Source organism: Lampetra planeri, chromosome 72 (genome assembly GCF_965212315.1).
Source record: "Lampetra planeri chromosome 72, kcLamPlan1.2.h2, whole genome shotgun sequence".
NCBI classification, from domain to species: Eukaryota; Metazoa; Chordata; class Hyperoartia; order Petromyzontiformes; family Petromyzontidae; genus Lampetra; species Lampetra planeri.
This window is the reverse complement of record NC_136177.1, coordinates 2342855-2362742: the sequence shown is the minus strand read 5'-3', so window position 1 is coordinate 2362742 and position 19888 is coordinate 2342855. Positions and strand designations below refer to the sequence as shown.

General features: G+C 47.7%; 1 protein-coding gene and 1 pseudogene across 2 annotated transcripts; one reads left to right on the top strand and one right to left on the bottom strand.

Moving 5' to 3' along the window:
* Positions 1–2232: 2232 nt before the first annotated feature.
* On the bottom strand, positions 2233–10029 carry LOC144737632 (zona pellucida sperm-binding protein 3-like; annotated as a pseudogene). Its single transcript, XR_013589041.1, has 10 exons — positions 9872–10029; positions 9183–9388; positions 8640–8756; positions 7958–8057; positions 5665–5842; positions 5211–5346; positions 5019–5113; positions 4558–4652; positions 4028–4156; positions 2233–2363 (listed from the first exon to the last, which is right to left on the bottom strand). The product of XR_013589041.1 is annotated as a zona pellucida sperm-binding protein 3-like (transcript).
* A 162-nt stretch (positions 10030–10191) lies between these two features.
* On the top strand, positions 10192–18959 carry LOC144737613 (zona pellucida sperm-binding protein 4-like). Its single transcript, XM_078620377.1, has 13 exons — positions 10192–10319; positions 10728–10801; positions 11639–11728; positions 12746–12867; positions 14308–14422; positions 15017–15151; positions 15344–15522; positions 15802–15899; positions 16304–16431; positions 17343–17532; positions 17999–18134; positions 18281–18374; positions 18631–18959. Exons 1-13 carry the CDS (start codon positions 10282–10284, stop codon positions 18888–18890), a joined length of 1659 nt encoding a protein of 552 aa, XP_078476503.1. The 5' UTR covers positions 10192–10281; the 3' UTR covers positions 18891–18959.
* Positions 18960–19888: the final 929 nt, after the last annotated feature.

Here is a 19888-nt window from a genome sequence, read left to right as displayed (position 1 = left end):
TTGTGACGGTCCCGCTGCAAGAACGCGCGCCAAAACGTGCAGGCTGTTGTGAGGTCGGCCTCTTGTGCAGCCCTTGCTGGGGTCGCGGGGGGGGGGGGGGGAAATCCGTTCGGGGTGGGGAAACTTGTAATTGTACATATGTTGGTTTCTTACGGAATGGGGTATTTATTGGGGGTACATCGTTTTTTTTCTCGGCATTGTTGTTGTTACTGTCGTTAGTGTTGTTGTTGCTCTTGTTATTGTTGTTATTAATGCGAGGCACACACGGGTTTGGGGGAATTAATCTTTATTGTTGAATTTTGTTGCAGCCGGGACGGCTGCGGGCTGTACGGGGGGGGGGGGGGGGGGGTGATGTAGGGGTGTTGCGGGAGGGCGAACACACACACAAGGGGTGGTTACACCCGCACGCGGAAGGATGCCTACATTCACGTCCGCATCGGTTAGCCCTGGGGGGCTGTAACGGCGCTGTGATCCCTCACGGCCCCACCCCTCGGGGGGGTGTTGCTATATAAGGCGGTGAGCCAGTGGGCTCGGGGTTCAGTATTCAGCTTAACCAGTGAAGAGTGAAGACCGGCTAGAAAGGCCCTGGGACTCCCCTGGATCGCTGTCCTTCCAAGGACCGACCAGGGCAAGCCAGTGGCGTGGCCCCGAGAGCCCAGAGCCGATGCTCTTGTAAGACGCGGTCTGGTGGCTAAGGGTGCCGTGATCCTAGCTTGGCCAGAGCTGGATCAGTTTGCCTCCCCTAGCTCTCGAGTGGAGGACCTGGGAGTAGGCTAACCGGGCTAGTGTTAGTGGGGTCTCCCTGTTAGACGGGTGAAGGGGCCACTACCCCTTCAAGTGTTGTATACATTGGCCTGTGCTGAGTATAAAGTTATACTAAATAAGTGTGCCTCCGACTACGTCGTCTACGTCTAATTGAACTCACAACACATGGTCCAGTTGCGTTAAAACTGTTCTCCAGGACACGATACGGTTACGGCGAGCTGTGCTCCATCAGGCCCTCGTTTGGTAAAAAAAAAAGCCAGGCAATTACTTTTTTCGAGTCACTTGATGCAAGAGAAATTAGGTCACATTCAGCCACAATACTCATTGGTAAATCTGCAAATTACGAATTAACCCCATTCTAATCAAGAAACCTAACCATTGTTTAACCCTTACTGCAGCCTTGCACCCCTGTGGTTCTCAATCGTTCAAAACACGTATAATGTTAATAATTAAACAAAGTAGTTGTACTTACACGCCTGTGAATAATTAGTTGGAAAATTTACTTCCTAAAAAACTGGCATGTCTCACACCCAGAAAGGGGAATCTTGCAAACCCAGAGGGCGAGCGCACCTCAGGTTAACAATCACTGCATCTAACAATTCAAAGAGCATGTAACAAAGCCTTTGCAGCACCGTGTTGGAACCTTGATGTTGTAAATTAGACACCACATTCCTGCGGAGGGAGCTGGTAGGAACGTTGGGTTGCTCGGTCAATGGCCAGGGTCAACAGCAGCGTGGCGTATTCCACAAATATGGCCGACTGAGGGCGGGCACAAGCCGGCGCGAGTAGGTTAAACGTTGAGTTTTATAAGGGTACCACAGGGTGACCAGCCCCTCTCCACCCAGATACTTTGTATAGTGCAATTTAGGTACCTTGGAGATACTATGCACTCCCATAGTTGGTTGGTGTAACTTTGACATGCATCCAATGGACAGAGCTTCAGAGCTCACAGCTCACGTCCCTAGGATGAATAAATATTTTGATTTAAGGCTGTGGGCACTCTGGAAACAATTTCCACATGTAAAACTCCAACCAGCTTAAATACAATATTAAATGATCCTATTGTTTTGCACGGTTGTTGCACTTTACCCGTCTTTGTAATGTACCAACAATGGCCAATTACTGCCCCAGTTAAAAACTTCTGGGGCCATTTTTCATGGCAGATTAAAGAGGCATAGGAATGCATTTGTCAGCTGAAATTGTTCAACTGCTCCATTGTACATGACAAAGAATGACTGCCAGTTAGGACAAATTGGGAATGTTTAAAACACATTTGCCTATATTAGGTACATCCCACTAGTCCTGCAACGTATGAATTGGAGACCACCTAATCGTTTCCATACTCGCCCTCATTAACTGGGCGATGGTGGTTACACAGTGCTCACAACACCAAGCAAAGACCCCACAAGACCAGAAAAGTAATGCGCCAGAATTTTATTTTCATCGGTTAAGCAAAGCAACAAAAGATCAGAAACGCGTTTCCAATCACTTTGAAGGAGTCGTGCGACGCCTCTTCGAAACAAACATAGCCACCGTGGCACTTGCTGCGACAGCCATCACCAGCGCAGCCACTCCCAGACCAAGGACGGGAGCAGCACCTGTAGAACAACAATTGAGAGAAAGGGCTTGTGGGTAATCGCGGAGCCGTATAGCTAGGGTTTCCACATGCGGAGGTTGTGAGAGCATTTGATCTATCCAAGTATTTGGTCAAGGTGTGCTGTTCAAATATCACTCACCAAGGCTTGCAATATAACACTGGTGGATGAGTTTAATTTAGCATGTCACACATAATATATTTTTAAAAACGATCACAAATATCATTAGGTCTGTTAAACAGTTTGCCATCTTAAAACATATTTTCATCGACGACCAAAGGACATTTAAGGAGGAGCATAGCAATACATCTTCGGCATACCTTTAGGGCATTGCTGTAATATCCGTGTTTTGTACCTTTTCAACTAGTTATTGGGGGAAGGGGGTTGTAGTTGGATGTCATAGGCCCTTTCATAAGGGAAGAAGATGGAGTTAGAAAAACAAATTGCTTCCGCCCCAAATTGCAGAAAGTTCCGTATAGAGATCAAGTATTACAGACGGCCAATCCAAGGTCAACCTGAGAGCGTCATTGCCTCATGGAGGTCCTGGTTAAGCCTTAATTGAATCAGATGGTATGCAAACAGGTTTTAGTCTTTCAGGCAATAAAACAGGTGTTCATATAATTCATACCAAATTGATATCTTTTACAAGGAATCAAGTCTGCATTAACGACACGTACTTTTGGTGAACATGCTCCTTTTATATAGGTATCGTTTTTGAAATGGATTGGTCTACACCAGAGACAACCTTGTTTATGGCCTAGTCCGAGACAAACCAGAAAGCGCCAAAAAGGCAAACAGTACAAAGACAATCCATGTGAAGTATTGGAAATGACGGCAGGAAACTCCTTGACGGGTAACACACTTTTTATTAAATCTTGACTTGTCACGATACAACGTGTGGTCTCTATTCTTCTGACTGCACACTTCACTTAGCTCGTGTAGACTCTCTGCCTCTGGCTACACTCTTCACTTAGCTCGTGTAGACTCTATGCCTCTGGCTACACACACACACATCACTCGTCTCGTGCAGACCCTATGCCTCTGGCTACACACTCTGCATGCTCACACTGCATGCTCACCCTACACTCCGCCTCTGGGTTACAAAGTCCCGGTCCCTACAGGACAGCGGGACTGGGTACCGCAGGGCCCTATCTCTTCCTCTCCGTCTTCAGTTTTCGCTGGTTACACTCCCCTTACGCCTGTGTGCATCACCTTATATAGTCCCTCCTCACGGGAGACGGAGCGGATGCGGACCTCGACGTGAGCATCGCTCCTTAGTGAACCAATCACGACGCGCTATCTCTACGATCCGTTTTCCCCCAGCGCGTGTTTCCACTCCCCAACCAATCACGCCGCGCTGCCACCCGATCACTCCCTCTCCAGCGCGTCACCGGCACACAGCCAATCAGCACCACATAACCCACGACCCCGCGCCGACCCCTGATCCTTCACCGTCAGCGCGCGTCACCACACACACAGCCAATCACTACCCGCTGGCACCCGATCGCTACCCCAGCGCGTATCACCACTACACATGTATCAGAGCATTTATATCCCTGGGCGAGCAGATACATCATGGGACCTTTTTGCCAGTATCGAAGTATGAGTAATAGCTTTTAACCCCGAGACTGGAAAAAATGTACCATGAAATAATCTGGCAGGATTACCTTTGGATGCAGATGTAGAAACCCGTGGCTGCTGCCGTTTTGCAGGGCTGCTTGGCTCAGCACCATCTGAGAAGGGCTTGGCAATCACGATGGGGCCCAGCATCACATCTTCCACCGCATACGACGGTCCTGAGTGAGAGTACCACATTTGCAATGTGGCGAATGCCCAGGCTTAAGCCCATACACACCTGATGACGATTCCTTGTGTTGCAATCGAAACGTCATGCGAATTAGTGTTATTTGTATTGTTTCCCTTCTACGCGACTTTACTGAAATAACCAAGAATATGAATCCCTGCAGTCACAAGCTTTAAAACGCAAATATTTCTGTTAAGTTTACTTGGCACATTACAGTACATTTCAATCGTGATGCCTCCCACTTTTGATTGCCACCTAACACCATTATTTAGGAAAGGCTTACATAGTGAATGTCGCAGTTTGGCTTTGGACACTTTCCAAGAACTTTACTCCCTTGATAGTCCAGGGTCTCCTGTATAAGACTAAATGTCCGATTACGACGGATGTACTCACCAGTCACTGCTGCCACATCCCTGCGCCTTCTTCCACTGGGGCACGTGGACTCGCAGCAGCTGCATACCGAGTCGGAGCCATCAGCAGAGACCCACCTGCATTGCACAAACATATACGAAGGCGCGGCTCAGTTGATGCTCCTGAATTTAGCCACGAGTGAGATTTGAACTCTGGCTACCAGGCTCATACGAATTACGGACGTCGTATGCAGGCTTCTACACTTGTTGCTAAACGCAAGACCAGTGCAGGAGGCTATGACCAATAACCACCCGAATACATCTAAACAAGAGCAGACCCGTGGGACTGCACAGGAAATGTTGTAATACCAGTTGCAGCGAGAAACCGATGTCAGGTCTCGGGGGATCTTGGTCAAGCACACATGCATGCAAGGCATGGATTGAGCTATTGGATGGAAGACACTGAAAAACTAATTGCTGAGCAATACAAGGAAGCAGACCAACCTGTATGCAGCCGAGGGGCTGTAGGTGCAAGCTTTATTGACAGCCGTTGGAAATGTAGCAACATCTGCAACCATCAGCTGGCAGAAGACGAAAACCTGGACCGAGAAGAGGAAGATGGGTTCTTACTCAGCCACACTGCCTACCACCTGGCTAAAGATGGTTTCTGTCGAGGCCTGCATGACAGTAGATCACCTGATCGCCATTGTTGGTCAACGTCGTAAGGAAGCGGAAGGAATCTATTAAGAAGCGAAGGACGTTGTCACTTTGCCGGAGCAGGAAGCCAGAAGTAAGGTGAGCATCATACGAGACTTTGCCATCCACAAGACACCTGCACAGACACCGTAGACGTATGACACGTGGCTTTAAATAGGGCAGACCAGCAGAAGTGTAATACTGCACCGAGCCCACCTCTTAAGGGGCTCCTCCCACCCGCAAACCAAAGCAGTCACCAATAACGCACATTGACCACATCTCTCATCAGTGGTGTACCGACAGACACCACGTGATAAAAAGCATTAACTATATACATCAGAGCAAGATTCAGCGGCATTTCAACGTCAGGATGTTATATACTCAAGCAGTGGAATGGCACCTTCACAAGGAGCATACACATTCATCAGGTGAGATTAGGAGAGGGAAATCTCACCCAGAGTTAGAAATTATTTGGTAGCTGAGTGGAGAGTTCCTGTCCGGAACCGGGGTTGCAAAGCAGCTGACCACGAAGATCCTGAGTGGAACGTGGTTCAGTGTCTGCACGCTTGCCTCGACATGCAGAGTCTGGCCCAGCTGGTATACGGTGGAAGGTCGCGCCACACTCCAGTCGTCTTCATAAAAAAGAAACCAATTAGACAACTTCAAAAAACACAATTGCCAAGGCCGAGTGCAGACTAAAAGCATAGCCAGGAAAGTGCGTGCTCACGCCACTGCTTGTGGAAGAATCCCAGATAAATCATGGGACCTCCTTCACCAGTACCAAAATATGAGAATTGGTTTATCTTTTTTCTGGCAAAAGGTGTTAAGATGTTTAAACACCAAACCGAAACCTTTTGCAAGGAATCTTGTGCATTAAGCACAATATTGGTGGTCGGAATGCAAAAAAAAACTCGAAAGAAAGCCGTCTGGTGTGGACCAGTTTCAAGGACAATGCATATATTATCAGAGTATTTGTTTGCATTCTGACCAAGGATTGTGGTTAATGCAGACATGATTCCTTGTAAAAAAGGTTTCAGTTTGGTGTTTTAACATCTTAACACATGTTGCCAAACAGGGGAAAACCTAGTCTTAAAACTCGGATATAGTTTAGGGACCTCGGGCATATATCTGGCCTATTTTTCAATACCAAGCAAACATATTGAAGGGTTTATAGAAGGGCGGTTTCTTCATTTTGGCGATGCACCAAAGTGTGAAAGGGACTTTTTCAATCACATTAACAATCTCATTCAACCACAGAGTTATGCTCGCCGTTACTGAGCCTCTGGATATAGTCCAATCAGTGTCATGTCACGTTCTGTGGAGTACCGCCTCTTTTTGGGCGATTTCACTCTGGCTGAGAATCGCCCAGAGTGTTCCCATAGACTTACATTCAAAGATGTGTTTTTTTCGAACGGCAGGCGCTGCAATGCATTCTCTATGGCTTCCGGGAGGGCTCGCACTAACGTCATCATACGCAAGCACGTTTCAGTCAACAATATTATTTGTCGCCACCTAGTGGAATCTTTAATTTACTGGTAAAAAACCCTTATCAAACTCCATTTGAGCTTGAATTTTGGTAAAATGTTAATTAACGTAATAACACACACACAAATCATTGCTGTCGGACGGAAGCCTTGTATGTCCAAAACTGTTACTTTTCAGGAAACGAAAGAAAACCAGTTTTTTCCCCAAAATAATTTCCAAGCTCTTTTAATGCTTTTCATTGGTTAAATATTTGTAAAACACATTGACATATGTAAAGGGTAATTTTTGAAAAAATATGGAGATATAAAATATGGATTCTGCCCGATACATTGTTGCTGTCGGGATGGAAACCTTGTATCTCAATATTTATATTATAATAAATAATTTATTTTATAACTAAAATAAATGTATTTATTTTGTCAGGTCTGCGACACAATCTTGGTCCACACCAAAGAAAGGTTCTCCTTTACCGACCACCTTGTAAGTGCCACGCTGCTACAAGGAACAATGTTTCAACAGCATGGCCATACATTCCCTGTGGAGGCTCTGAACATCACTGTCAGAGCATACCCTATGTTAAATAAGGCAACGCTGAAGACTGAACTGTCTGTCATTTATGAGAATCCAGAATTCAAGGGCTGCTGTGGTGCACGAGCGCTATACCAGGTTTTGCTGAAGTACAACCTCCAGGATACTTTTTCAGAGAATGTTGCTCTGTTGAACATCCGCATTACCACTCCCATGACAACTGCTGAAGCTGAGAGGCGTTTCTCAACCTTAATGAGAATCAAGACATTCCTGAGAAATGTAATGGGACAGGAACGTCTGAATGCACTGGCTATGCTTTCCATGGAGAGGGAACTAGTCAGGAACATGCCTGCTTTCAATGAGAGTGTAATTGATCACTTTGCTACTTTGAAAGAGAGAAGAGCAAAATTTCAGTATAAGTAAGCAGTGTATTAAGCGAGTAATGTGATCTAAGCAGTGTAATAATAGTGAGTATAGAAACAAACAAGGATATGTATTGTAAGAGTCACTATATTTTTCATTAATATTAAAGTAGTGAAGTTGCCTTTATATGCTTAAGCTGTTAATTTATCCATTGCATGGGTGGACCTTATCCTTTTCAATCATCCAAACATTTGCCCCCCCCCCCCCCCGAGAGATTTTGCAGGAGCCGCCACTGGTTTATAGTCTAAACTGCCATCCTGGTAGTAGCCATGTGCATAATAGGCAATCAACGTCCTCACACCACCACTGACCGGTCATGAGCCTCAGCGTGAAGCTCAGCTGCTGCTGCATAACCTTGGCGCTGCTGAAGGGAATCCATGTGGGTTTGATGGCATTGCTGGACACGTTCCCCTTCCTGCAGTGAGGAGGAGATCAGGCACACATTCTCGACAAACGAGCAGAGGTGGGCGATGCTCAACAGCACTAATTGTGACCAGATTCTTATTGCAATGCTGTTAACATCATCTTACAAGGAGTAGACAAGCGAAGATATACATAACCATATTTTCAGAGTATATTTAACATCGCAACGTGCAAGACTTATATCCGACGAGGACCAAATAAGAGACTTGGTGCAATGAATGCTATGCAATGGAGAATAATTAAGGACCCCGGGGTCCACAGTATGCAAGGCATGCACCACTTCAGGCGTGGACACTTGCAAGGCAGGATGTTTGAGGCAGGCCACGCCATACAGGAGCTTGATGTGAACCCATCCGTATAGTTGGCACCAAAAACCCCCACGACAGACAGCACAGGGAGACCTTTCATCGGTGGATTAACTCGCTGTTATTTTGGCTTTATTGCAATTCAGGCCTCGCAAAGCTAAATCACACGAAACGGCACGTTATTTTTAAAGACAGTGGTAGAATTGCAAGCAGTTTAGCTGGACTTCAAAATTAAGAAAATGTCAACAAGAGACTGCTGGTGAACTCGCCTGGGATAGCGGCAAACGACCGGCACGGCGACGTAGTTTGTGCGGATAATGCCCGTGTTGGACGTGGGGCGGTAGTAGAGGTAGTTCTCGTAAGAAAGCAGCTCTGCACTCATCTAAGGAGAGGGGAAGACGTGGGTTTTTTTTACCCATTGCAATACTAGTGGAAGTAAAAAAAACATGCTCAAACACCTTGGTGGAAGACCCAATGCAGCAGTTCCATGGTTTAAATAATTCACCTAGCGCATGTCCACCATAAAAACCACACCCACACAAACCATGGCAGATGCAGATTCCCAATCTATTATGTAAGAATAAAAACGCTCTAATGCACGACTGGTCATCCAGAACAAACCTTAGCATAATAATGCAATAACCGATCTACAAATACCAAGGGGACTTCAAAGTGATACACCCCACTGTTAATGAAGAAGTTTGGCTCGACTAGAATGCTGAATTTTAGTTCTGCATCTAAACTCGGTGAAAAAAGAAAGCAGTTGGATTGCGCAGATTATGTTACAGCAGCATTAGTAGCCAGTTACCTGGAGGCTGCTGCCACAGCTTTCTAGTGCGTAGAGGAACGTCACCGTCCCAGCAAGGGCGTCGCTCCCAGTGACGGGGCAGGCTGGCACTCCCAGGGACAGGTCACTCGCCTGGGCCAGGTGACCCGTGCCGAACAGGTCCCTGCTCACGGTCAGCGTGAGCGTCGCCTCGTCACACACCACACTCACCGTGGTGGCCACTGCAACTGGCGGTTACGCACGGGACGAGACGCGAGAGTTACCCAAAGTGACACAGGTGGTCAGTGAAGCCATGCAAAGTCTGAGGCGCGAGTCACAATCATGCACACGGAGCTACTAATACTAGGGTTCGAATTCCCCAGTAGCACCTCAATAAATTTATACACGCGTTACGACAGGTTAAGAATGAGTTTTGGCAATCCACTACTGGATCAAGTCTCGCACATTGCGGTCGTCAGTTTGACCATACAGATCAGAACGGGCCGATTTAGGGCAAAGCCCAGGTCTACACACTTGTCGCCGATGTTAACATTACCGGGACGCAAATTAGTGTTCAGGTATATAGAACAATGAATTAACCACCACGCCACACTACCAAACCCATGGTCAGTGCGGGTATATTATGGCGTTCACATCAGTCAACACGGTAGTTGCATTGAACAACAAAACTACAAGCTCATAAAGGCATCTTTCGACCAAACTGCACTCACCAGAGGCAAGACATAACAACCCCAAGACCGCAAACAAAGCCCTCGTGGTCTCCATCGCAAGGACAACAAAAACCGAGACTTAGCACGGCACCAGCAGAACCAACGCAGCTACTGTCCCGACTCGAGGCTTTTATCTGCGCCCGGCCTCATTCAGTTTCAGTAATGAGCCAATTAAATCCTCCTGCGTACGTGCCGCGTGATTGCGGTGCTGCTCCAATCCATGCACGTATGCCGAGATCAAGCAAACTCTACTGATGAGACAATCAGTGAGTGGCTCTGCTCTGATACAATCTCGCTGATGAGACAATGCGTGGGTGGATCTGATCCAATCTGGATCGGGATCGCTGAGGGCTCTCCATATAAAAGGGGGCCGTGGCCTAAAGGAGGCGACGCAGCCGATTTGTTTTACGATGGCGACCATGCGAGTTCTTCTACTGCTCCTGACCAGGTGAGGAGGTGGAGGAGCGTGCTGAGTGGTTTTCAGGGATGTTACTCAACATCTCTGGATAATGAAGTCATTTGTACGTTTGTAAGAGCGAGCGTATCCATATCGCTCTGGGTAACTGAACTGCATGGAGAAATGCATTGAGATAAAAATGTGGAAGTGCGGTCCTGAAATGTCTCGCTTACACCATTTGTGGGTGGTAAGGGTTCCAAAGGTGGCATTGCGTGGCGCTGTTCACACGAACTCCATCGTGCACCGTGCTGGCCTTGAATAGGTGCTCCCTAAAATCGCTACTGGCCACTTAATATTATTTTATTTTTGGGGGGCGGGGGGGCGCGGCGGGTGTGTTTGCCTCTCCTCTTTCCCTGCGTCCTCTGGTCTTGGCGATCACGTGTCTCGTGCTCCCAACAGCTTCCTCTGCCTGGGCTCCGTCCTCGCGAGGCTTCGCCAGTCGCTGGGACCGCGGACGCTGGGGGAGCCGAGTGGTAGGGGGCGCTACTGCCGCCACAAAACCACATCGCGCATTCGCTCAATACCACCTCGTGTGTACAGACACCGCCGTGCGCAAGACTAGAAGGGCGGCGTCTCTCGGTGAACTGGAAAACCGTTACCGGCGACATGAGTTGCCCACAAGAGCGCTGCCTGGACGAAGTGGGGGTGCCTGTAATGTGCGCTGCAGCAGTCACGTGACGCGACATGATCGCTGCTGGGTACGGGGCCGGCATGGGGATAATTAATAATCCTCCAGCGCATGGAAAAGGGGGCGTTCAGGGAGGGACATTAACTCCCTTGCACGTTTCTTTTTACAATAATAACCCTTTCGAAAAATACGGCTTTTGACTGATTGGTACGGCTCTTGAAACTGTACTTAAAATAGTGAGTTGTACAACTTGGACAGCACATGACTATACGTAACACTCACGTGGCAAAATCATCATGGCCTTGTTCCTTTCCATTGTAGTAACAACGAACTGTACACTCGCGTTGATAATTTGCATTTATCAGGCTCTACCTTGGCAACTTTCCACTACAATTTCAAGAATCTAATGCAGGGGTCTACAACCAAAATATCATGTTTCAACCTGTGGCTTCGAAGCTGCAGGTTGACGATCCCTGGTATGAGGTTCATACTGTCGAGTCGTGCACGTGCCTTTTTTAATTTGCGCCAAATTAGAACACTGCAACACCTTACAGACTTGTGTGCACAGAAAAGGTAAGTGACTGATGTGCGCCCACCCAGCAACCGGCACGGGCTGTGTTTTTAATTGCTCCCTAAGGTGTAGTTGATGTTGACGTCTCAACTTCTGAACTGCCTCCCCCAGGTCTACTGAAGCAATGCCTGTCCTCCACTCTGGGTTTCTCTGTGGGATGGCGCAGCTCCTCTGACAGTGATTACCGTGTCTTTGTACGGAGTGAGTCCACGAGCTTTCACTTCAATCGTGATGACATAATTAACCATATTGATCCATTGCATGATTGAATATATCAAGCTTCTCAAGGATCCTAGCAACTTGATTCAGGGCTGAGATTCTCTGGCCACTTGTTTTGGTCCCAACTGCTTCGTTTTCGATGCGTTCTGACCTCTGCAGTTTTTCCTATTCAGTGTCGCTTTTTAGGTTTTTTGGTTCACTCTCCATTGTGAAATGTAATTATTATGAACGATGGGAAATTTAAGAATCTTTGGTTCAAAGCATGATATTGTATTGGGTTCATTTCAACTAGTCTAATACAGCAGACGACAATAATCAACCCTTATTTTTCCATAGGATAAATGCGTGTGTTTTTGACAATTCGTTTTTTACCCTTTTATCTGGCACCAAAACTGACACTTTTTTTTTACAAGGAGTTATGTTTGCATTGACCATTTAACCTGCAGTCGGAATGCAAACAAAAACATAACTCTGATAATGTATGCACTGTCCTTGAAATTGATTGGTCCAAACCCGAGACGGCTTTCCTTAGACCCAATTATCATATTTTGCTACTGGCAAACAAGGTTCCAATGGTACATGTGTTTACTAAACAGTTGAATACCTTATCAATGCCTACGCAATAGGCCCTTCCTTTCATTGGAACATTTCATGCAAGGTGGTACCTTCTGTTATAAACTGAACCTGGTGACGCCTGTCAGACTCTGGTTCTCTACTTGCAACGTACGTAATTTCCCACCGGAAGTCCTCCGTTGTCGACTTGGGCGCTCTTGTCGCTAAATCTGACACGCAGGTCGTTGTGCATGTTTGGGAGTACCGTAACTCCAGCAGAGTATTGAGTATCCTGTGTCCTGGAGACGTTCCTGGTACTGTGGAGACTTCCTATTCGCGTTGACGCTGACACCATACTTTGTTGTTCTCTTGCAGTCACGCTACCCACATGAACTTGTGGTGCGCAATCCAGATGCATATTTTTCTAACTTTGTTCTTTGTCTCCAGCGGTGCGGAATGAGGCCGTGGATGTGGAGTCTGTGCAGGAGGAGTGCGGCTTCTCCATCGCGAGGGACGGTGCTGCGCTCCACTTCACTGCTGCTGGTGATGCCTGCCACGTGCGCGTGGAGGTGAACACGAGGAGACCGTTGACTTGCGTCGATCCTAGTACCCGCTGGGACTGCTGTGGCAGTAGCGAAATTGATGTTTTGCAATCCATAACCAATCGACCATCACGTGCCACCGATGTTGTCTGGCCAGAATCGAATTGAATTTTGTCTACTCTGGTATTTTCCCCTCCACGTTTGCTTGGCTTGTACATTTATTTTTTAAAGTCTCTTCCAATATTTTTTTTTTAGCTCATGCCGTCCAACCTGGAATTAGTTTTTATTGCTTTTTTCTATTTATTCCTACAAAATGTAATTAATTTGATCATCCCTCGCTGGTATCGACTTTGTTTCTAGTTTATACAGCAGCTCTCTCGACTGGTATCCCTGTACAATCGATGCAGTGCTCATTCCATATGTCTTGTTATCAAGATCTTGCCATCCTTGTTTTTTCATCAGTTTACCTTTTTGTTTGCGCTTTGCATTTGTGCTCTTGTTCACTCTATGCCATGTTGCTACATTACTCTTCCAGCCATTCCTAAGTATCCTTTCTTGCCCATGTCCTTGCCTCGCCTTGCATTGCTTGTTTCTTTATTCTCAGTCTCCTCAGTCTTATCTCTAGCATAATCGTTCTTCCTGTGCTTGACGGTAAAGGATTTGCCATCTAGACGTGCATGTCACCCAAGTGGTCACCTTAATAGAGGCAATGTGTGAACAGTTAACTGTTTCCCTCACACAAAAACACTGCAAAACAAGCGTTCAGTTAATGTATTTCACGCCTGCCAATGGATGCAGCTTTCGCAGTACTATTCAATGCAAAGATGGAAATCGGAGCAGTTTGCTTGGTTTAGAATAAGCAGCACTATGTATTGCTGCAGAGTCTCTATCCAAGCTGGCTTGTAAGGCACTAACGTAGATGTAAGAAAAATATTGCACATGTATTATCTACAACAAGAAAATTTAACTTTTGGCAGACCTAACCAACATACGAGCTTTGTGCCAGAAAGATGTGCACTACTTGAGGTTACTTGCACAAGACATGAAAGTGGAAACCAATATAAATGTGTAGTTGACACAATGGACTATCTGCCCAGGGATCGTGATGCCCGTGTAAAGGGTGAGAATTTGTGAGTACGGTTGTTTTGTGGGAAGAGTAATGGAAGTTTTGTGGCAAGGTCAATATGGAAAATGTATTACACGTAGAGCGCAGCGCAGCATCCATTTGTACAATAACAAGGGTTAACCTGGGAAAGTGATTTCGGACAAAGGAATGCAACCCCCACGTGCGGGGTCTGCCTGTCATAATTTGGGTGGCAGGTGGTGGCGTGTTTCCTATTGACAGTTTTACTTGTCATTAACCTGACCTCACCCAAACCTTAAGAATGCACGAAATCTGATTTGTATTTGAGCCTTCCTGGAGCACTGTCCCCCGAGTCCGATTTTGAGGCCTGCTGATTTCCCCAGGACGGCAGGAGGAAGATCCAGGTGGAGCTGCAGGAGATGCGGCAGGGGCTGAATGGGCTCGTCTGGGCTTTCACCATCGACTGCCCTGAGAACCTTAGATCTGCGAGGGCTGGAGGTTAGTGCCATTGACTTGACTGCTAATCGGACCCACAGACTGCACTACCTCTGACTTGGTGCTCTAGAATGGGTCTGCTGGGTCAACGGCTGCCTTTTTGTATCGACCCAGATCATCTCTCCTGGTGCTTTTGCATTTCATGCAAATGCGTTTCATGCCCTTGGCTTTTACTGGACAAACTTGCAGCTTGACTCCTTTTCCGATGCACTTCCCCCCCCAATGGCTGATTGCAATAATTGCACCATTATAAACGCGTTTTCCTAATGCACTGCTGGTTGGTGCGGCCCTGGGTCTTGAGGGTTAATTTGACCATGCTTTACAACGCCGCTCCTTGTTGGCAAAGGTTGAGTAGCACTGACCTGCAATGCAACAAATTGTGCTGCACTGCCATAGCCTTTTACAGCCAGTGAGCACTGTTTGCCCATCTTTGCTTGTACACTCAACCCTGCTCCGCTTCTGAGATTGGGTGTGTTGCCCGGGTGATTTTGTCATGTGCCAACATTCATTCACATACTTGACACGTGGCTCAAACGATGACTTGTATTTAAGTACGTGTCGTTTTGTACGATGACCTGTTGTGCACCTGTTTTTTAGAGATCGCCACGTGCTCTGGTCAGAGCAGGAACTTCCCATGCAACTCTGTGCAGAGTGTCCCGAGCGCGGACGTCTGTGCACAGGGTGGCTGCTGCTTCGACCCCACTCAACGCCGCTGCTTCTACAGTGAAGCTGGTACGTAGCTGACTCAAAACAGAGATTCCATAATTTACTACCTAAACTAGGCTCTTACTGCGAGGTTCAATGTTTGCACAGCAGCATCCTGCTGTGCTGGTTCTCTGAACTTGTTGCATCACCACGGGCTACATAGGGCATCTTTCGTGATTCACCGAACTCTCCATTACCCTCCCACCATGCTCCACCCAGTGTGCACCACAGATGGGCGCTTTGTGGTGCCTGTGTCTCGGAACCTAACGTCTCCACCGCTGGACCTGAGCACCGTGCATCTGACTGGCAGTAGCAGTGCGCAGTGCAGCCCCGTGCTGGTGTCTGCAGACCTTGCAGTCTTTGACATACCCATGGCAGCGTGTGGTGCCACTGTACAGGTAATGGGCTCCTGGACTCTGCTTTGCCCTGCCGCCATCCTGATGGTTGTTGTTTGGCCTTGTTGAAGTGCTACATCGGACCCTTCACGATGTACAACTACCCGAGTACAATCATGCACAAGTTGATAAAGAACAGCTTGGTCACTGATTGCGTGTCAAAGCAGAATTTAGGAGGATCCTAATATCTAATTTGGACTCTTTGACAGTACCAGTTATTAGTCTTCTGCTTGATCACGCAATGGAAGTATCGTTGTGTAAACTACTTTTTGTTGTGACCAGTGGAGTGGACAGGAGCTCGTGTACGAGTTAATGTTGGTCTCCGAGCGAGAGCTCTGCGTCGATGGAAACGTCGCCATCACCAAGTCGTCCACGTACAAGTAAGCACTGCCACCACCCCTCTGCACGTGCTGTGCTCATGAGGGTCAAGCACGAGATTGCAGAGGAGACCCACCCCAATCGATGGCCACTGTCACCGAAACAGGAAATATTTGCACCATTTCCCTGCAGAACCATGACCAATCTGCTTCCATATTCAACGATTTAATTTTCTAATTGGGACATTCAACGCACAAGGGCAACTTCTTAGTCACAGGATCTTTTTAACATCGCCTGAAGTAGGAGGAATATGGTTTATGGCTAATGTATACACGGTATTAACCAAAGTTGTCCCTTGACTGGTACGACTGCAAAGCACCCTGTCTGCTGTGTGTGGCTCCTGCAATCTCTTGCTGCCGTGAGGACGTTGTGCATGACCTTTTGATGGGTGGTGTTTGTTTACCAGGATGGTTCTTCAATGCCGCTTCCTTGGAAGTGGAGACCTGCAGCTTGGAGTGCAGGTGAGCACTCTGCCACCGCCACCTCCAGCCACAGCCACTGGGCCCCTCTCCCTGCTGCTCCAGGTCTTCACTGGTGAGTACTGCCCTCCCACACCCTGTGCAGCTGAGCGGACAAATGGCACTTCAAGGGAACACGGGTTGTGATGTTGCTCTGCCCAGGGAAGGCTTGAGTCGGTATTCTCTGTATTAGCTCTGCCTCGAAGCCAGCTGTAAGTCGTGCTTATTTTATCCTTTGCGGAGCTAGCAGCTCAGCCCTGATTTAATTTCGCCTTATGCAGGCTGCATGCGCTTTTTGAATGCATCTGCAATATTAATCGGCATGGCTGCTGGACTTGAACTGCAAACGGATGACGTGCTAGGCTGTGCTACCAGTATTGTAAACCTGCCAACTGTTCATAATTGGCCATAAGGGAACTAGAACGACGTGTAACTTCAAATGCTAATTTCTGCTGAGGTTTTGATCTAGCAGTTATTAGCTTAAAACCATGTTGGTGTGGGGCCGACATTGAACGGAATGACAATGGCCCCTATCAATCAAAACGGTATCCTTGAGGGCATTGCTTACAGGGCAATTGGACTGGCTTTCCTAGCCTCATTTGTCAGGTCACAATTGCTTGAACGAATTGTTATCAATAGCTTCATTGGTTACCAATTGGCTAAAAATAGGACTAGAACTTGGCCAACTGTTAGCACCCGATTCCCATCCCTCCGTGTGAAAACGTGCCCCTTACAACATCTACAGACATTTAGAGATGCCGTTGTATAACACCGTATGTAGGTGAGGGTCACAGCATTATATTCTGAAAATACAAATGAAATATAAACCACGGTTTATGCCAGGAACATGTTGAGATGTGCAATAGTTCAATTCAAAAGTAATGCGCACGTTTTGGGATTTGTGCTTTGCCTTATCCAATGTGCTCTAAACATGTCCTTTACACCACTAATCCACATTCCTTGTGAACCATGTCTGCACACTGCCAGACAACTCCTACACCACGCCGTACCAGCCCTGGCAGTACCCGCTGGTGACGCTTCTGGGAACGCCGCTCTACGTGCAGGCGTCACTGCTGCACCGCTCTGACCCCACGCTGGTGCTCTTCCTGAAGGACTGCTGGGCCACGCCCACGGCAGATGCCACCGACCCCACGCAGTGGAAGCTTGTGGTGGATGGGTGAGGCTGGGTGGGGTAGTGCTTTCTCACTGCCACAGCAGGGCCTGCAGAGGCAACCTGGTTTGAGGCATTGGTTGTCTCTTTTTCTTCTCCCACGTAAGCAGAGTTGTGCTAATTACGTCCCCATGCAATGACAACGGTTCGTGGAATGGTGACTATCAAGTACTGGCGTCTAAGCAAGATTGCAGTGCCATCCCCAAATGTCGATAGCCACCGCTCCTTGGTTTCTGGATGTTAACACAGCCACCCTCTGCCTCCCAGAGCTGGTGGTTTGTACAAGGCCCGACTACATGCAATGATGGTTGCATTGCACAGATGCACTGCATATTGGCATTTGGGCTGCCTTGCTAGTCGTGAGCATGTCTTGACTAAAGCTGACCTTCATCCTTGCGTGCAGATTTCAATAAAGATGCGTGCATTCAATCTGCTTTGAATTGAGGGTAAAACGGCACCTTTTCCTGTGCAGCTGCCCCGTGCAGTCTCCTTGTTGCAGTGTGTCCTTCCCTGGTGTGGCGGACCTGCCACTGCCTTCTCACTACAAGCGTCTGGCACTCCAGGCCTTCGCCTTCATGAACTCTGACCGCAGCACCACCCGTGACCTCGTGAGTGCCCGATTCTTTCCATCCATTAAAAACCAGGTCACCATGGAGGGATGACGTTTACGGTGTACAACTGGGGAAGGCAAAAGGACTACCTAAAAACATGGGGAAACTTTACTTACCGGAACGATGCATTCTGTCTGCCACAGGTTTACCTGCACTGCTCTATTGTGGTGTGCGACAGTGCCAGCCCCAACTTCCTCACCGAGTGCAATCGGCAGTGTGGACAGACCAGGCGCTACCGTGAGCACCACCGCGACCTATTGAATATCTTGTGCTTGTTTACCCAGAAAAGCCTCGCAGAGGACGAAGGGGCTTTAATGTTGCTATGTTATCGTTTATATTTAGAGTGCATTTGCTGTGACCTTTGCAGACTGGTTTGACAATCCGTGGCATGCCATAATTACCTACTCATTTGATTTACTGGGGAACTTGACCTGCAGCATATGATGTCCTTTCGTATGGGCCAGTGGTCATCGACCGATTTCTGTTGTTCCAGAGCGCAACGCCATCTCTGACGCTTCCAGCGTGGTAGGAAAGCACGTGGTGTCGCTGCAGGGCCCCGTGCTCTTTGAAGAAGCGCCTGTTAACGACGCTGCTCTGCTGTGGCTGGAGGCGCCCTCCTCATCGTGGGCCTCGGCTGGGACTCTGTCCTTTCTCCTCGTCATTGCCACAGCCGTCATTGCTCTCCTGTCTGCTGCCATTGCCATCAGGAGGCGCAGGAGCCGGGCTGTGGCGCTTGACGGGAGTGGCTATTGATGACTACTTGTGATTGCTGGCACTTGCATGTCTTGCTGACCATTGTCAAAAATAAAATTCTGAAATCCGCTACTGCTGTTTTGACCTTTTTACGAGGATTGTGTGCACTATGTAGGAAGTATTAGTGCTGCATTTGGCCACGTTTCTTCCCCAAGGCAAGTCCCTCGATAGCAGCAACGTGTACCAAGGTTTAGGCCATTGGCTTCAAACAAGAGCACCTTGCCATGCTTAAAGAATCTGATTCCAGATTGTATTTAATTAATCTTTTACCCCTAAAACATGCAAACGTGTACATGTTCCAGGAACATTTCCATCACACAATAGCAAACTATTTCAAAGGTACATCCATGATGAGGGGCAAGGGAGAGAAACGGAATACTGAACGTTAACTAGCTTAAAGGTTGGGTTGTGGCATTACAAAGCATATGTCCACATCGTCAAAAGTGCTCTTCCCCTGGAAAAGAGACACACACCCCACAACGCTATGGAGGCTTGACTAGACATTCTTTGTGGCCTTGTGCACGAGTGGCTTGGTGCTTCAGACCCCTGGGTTATGATGCAGTGACGACGCGTCTGTCTCTAGCTGCATTGGGGTGATTCCTGGAAAAACTCTGCCTCGACTCGGTTCCTCAGTGGTTCACTCCTTGGACATGGCCAACTGCCTGAACTCTGGGAACTGGGTGAAACCATGTGCCTGGAAAACTCGGCTGTTAGGAAGACCGTTTGCATCAAACACGGCCTGGAAATCATTGACCCCCCCCCCCTCCCTGAACATGGCCTCCATTCTACCTGGAAAGTAAGCCTGAATGGCGCTTGTCCTGAACGCTCTCGCACTGAAGGACGGACCGCCTGTAAAAACCATTTCTCCTGGATTTGCTCCATCCTGCATAACTGATATATGACGCATGAACCAGTGCTCTATTTTTTGGGGGTGATTTGAATGTTCCTTTTAAGTCTTACCTGTTAAAATTAGAAAATACACGAACCACTTGCCTTAT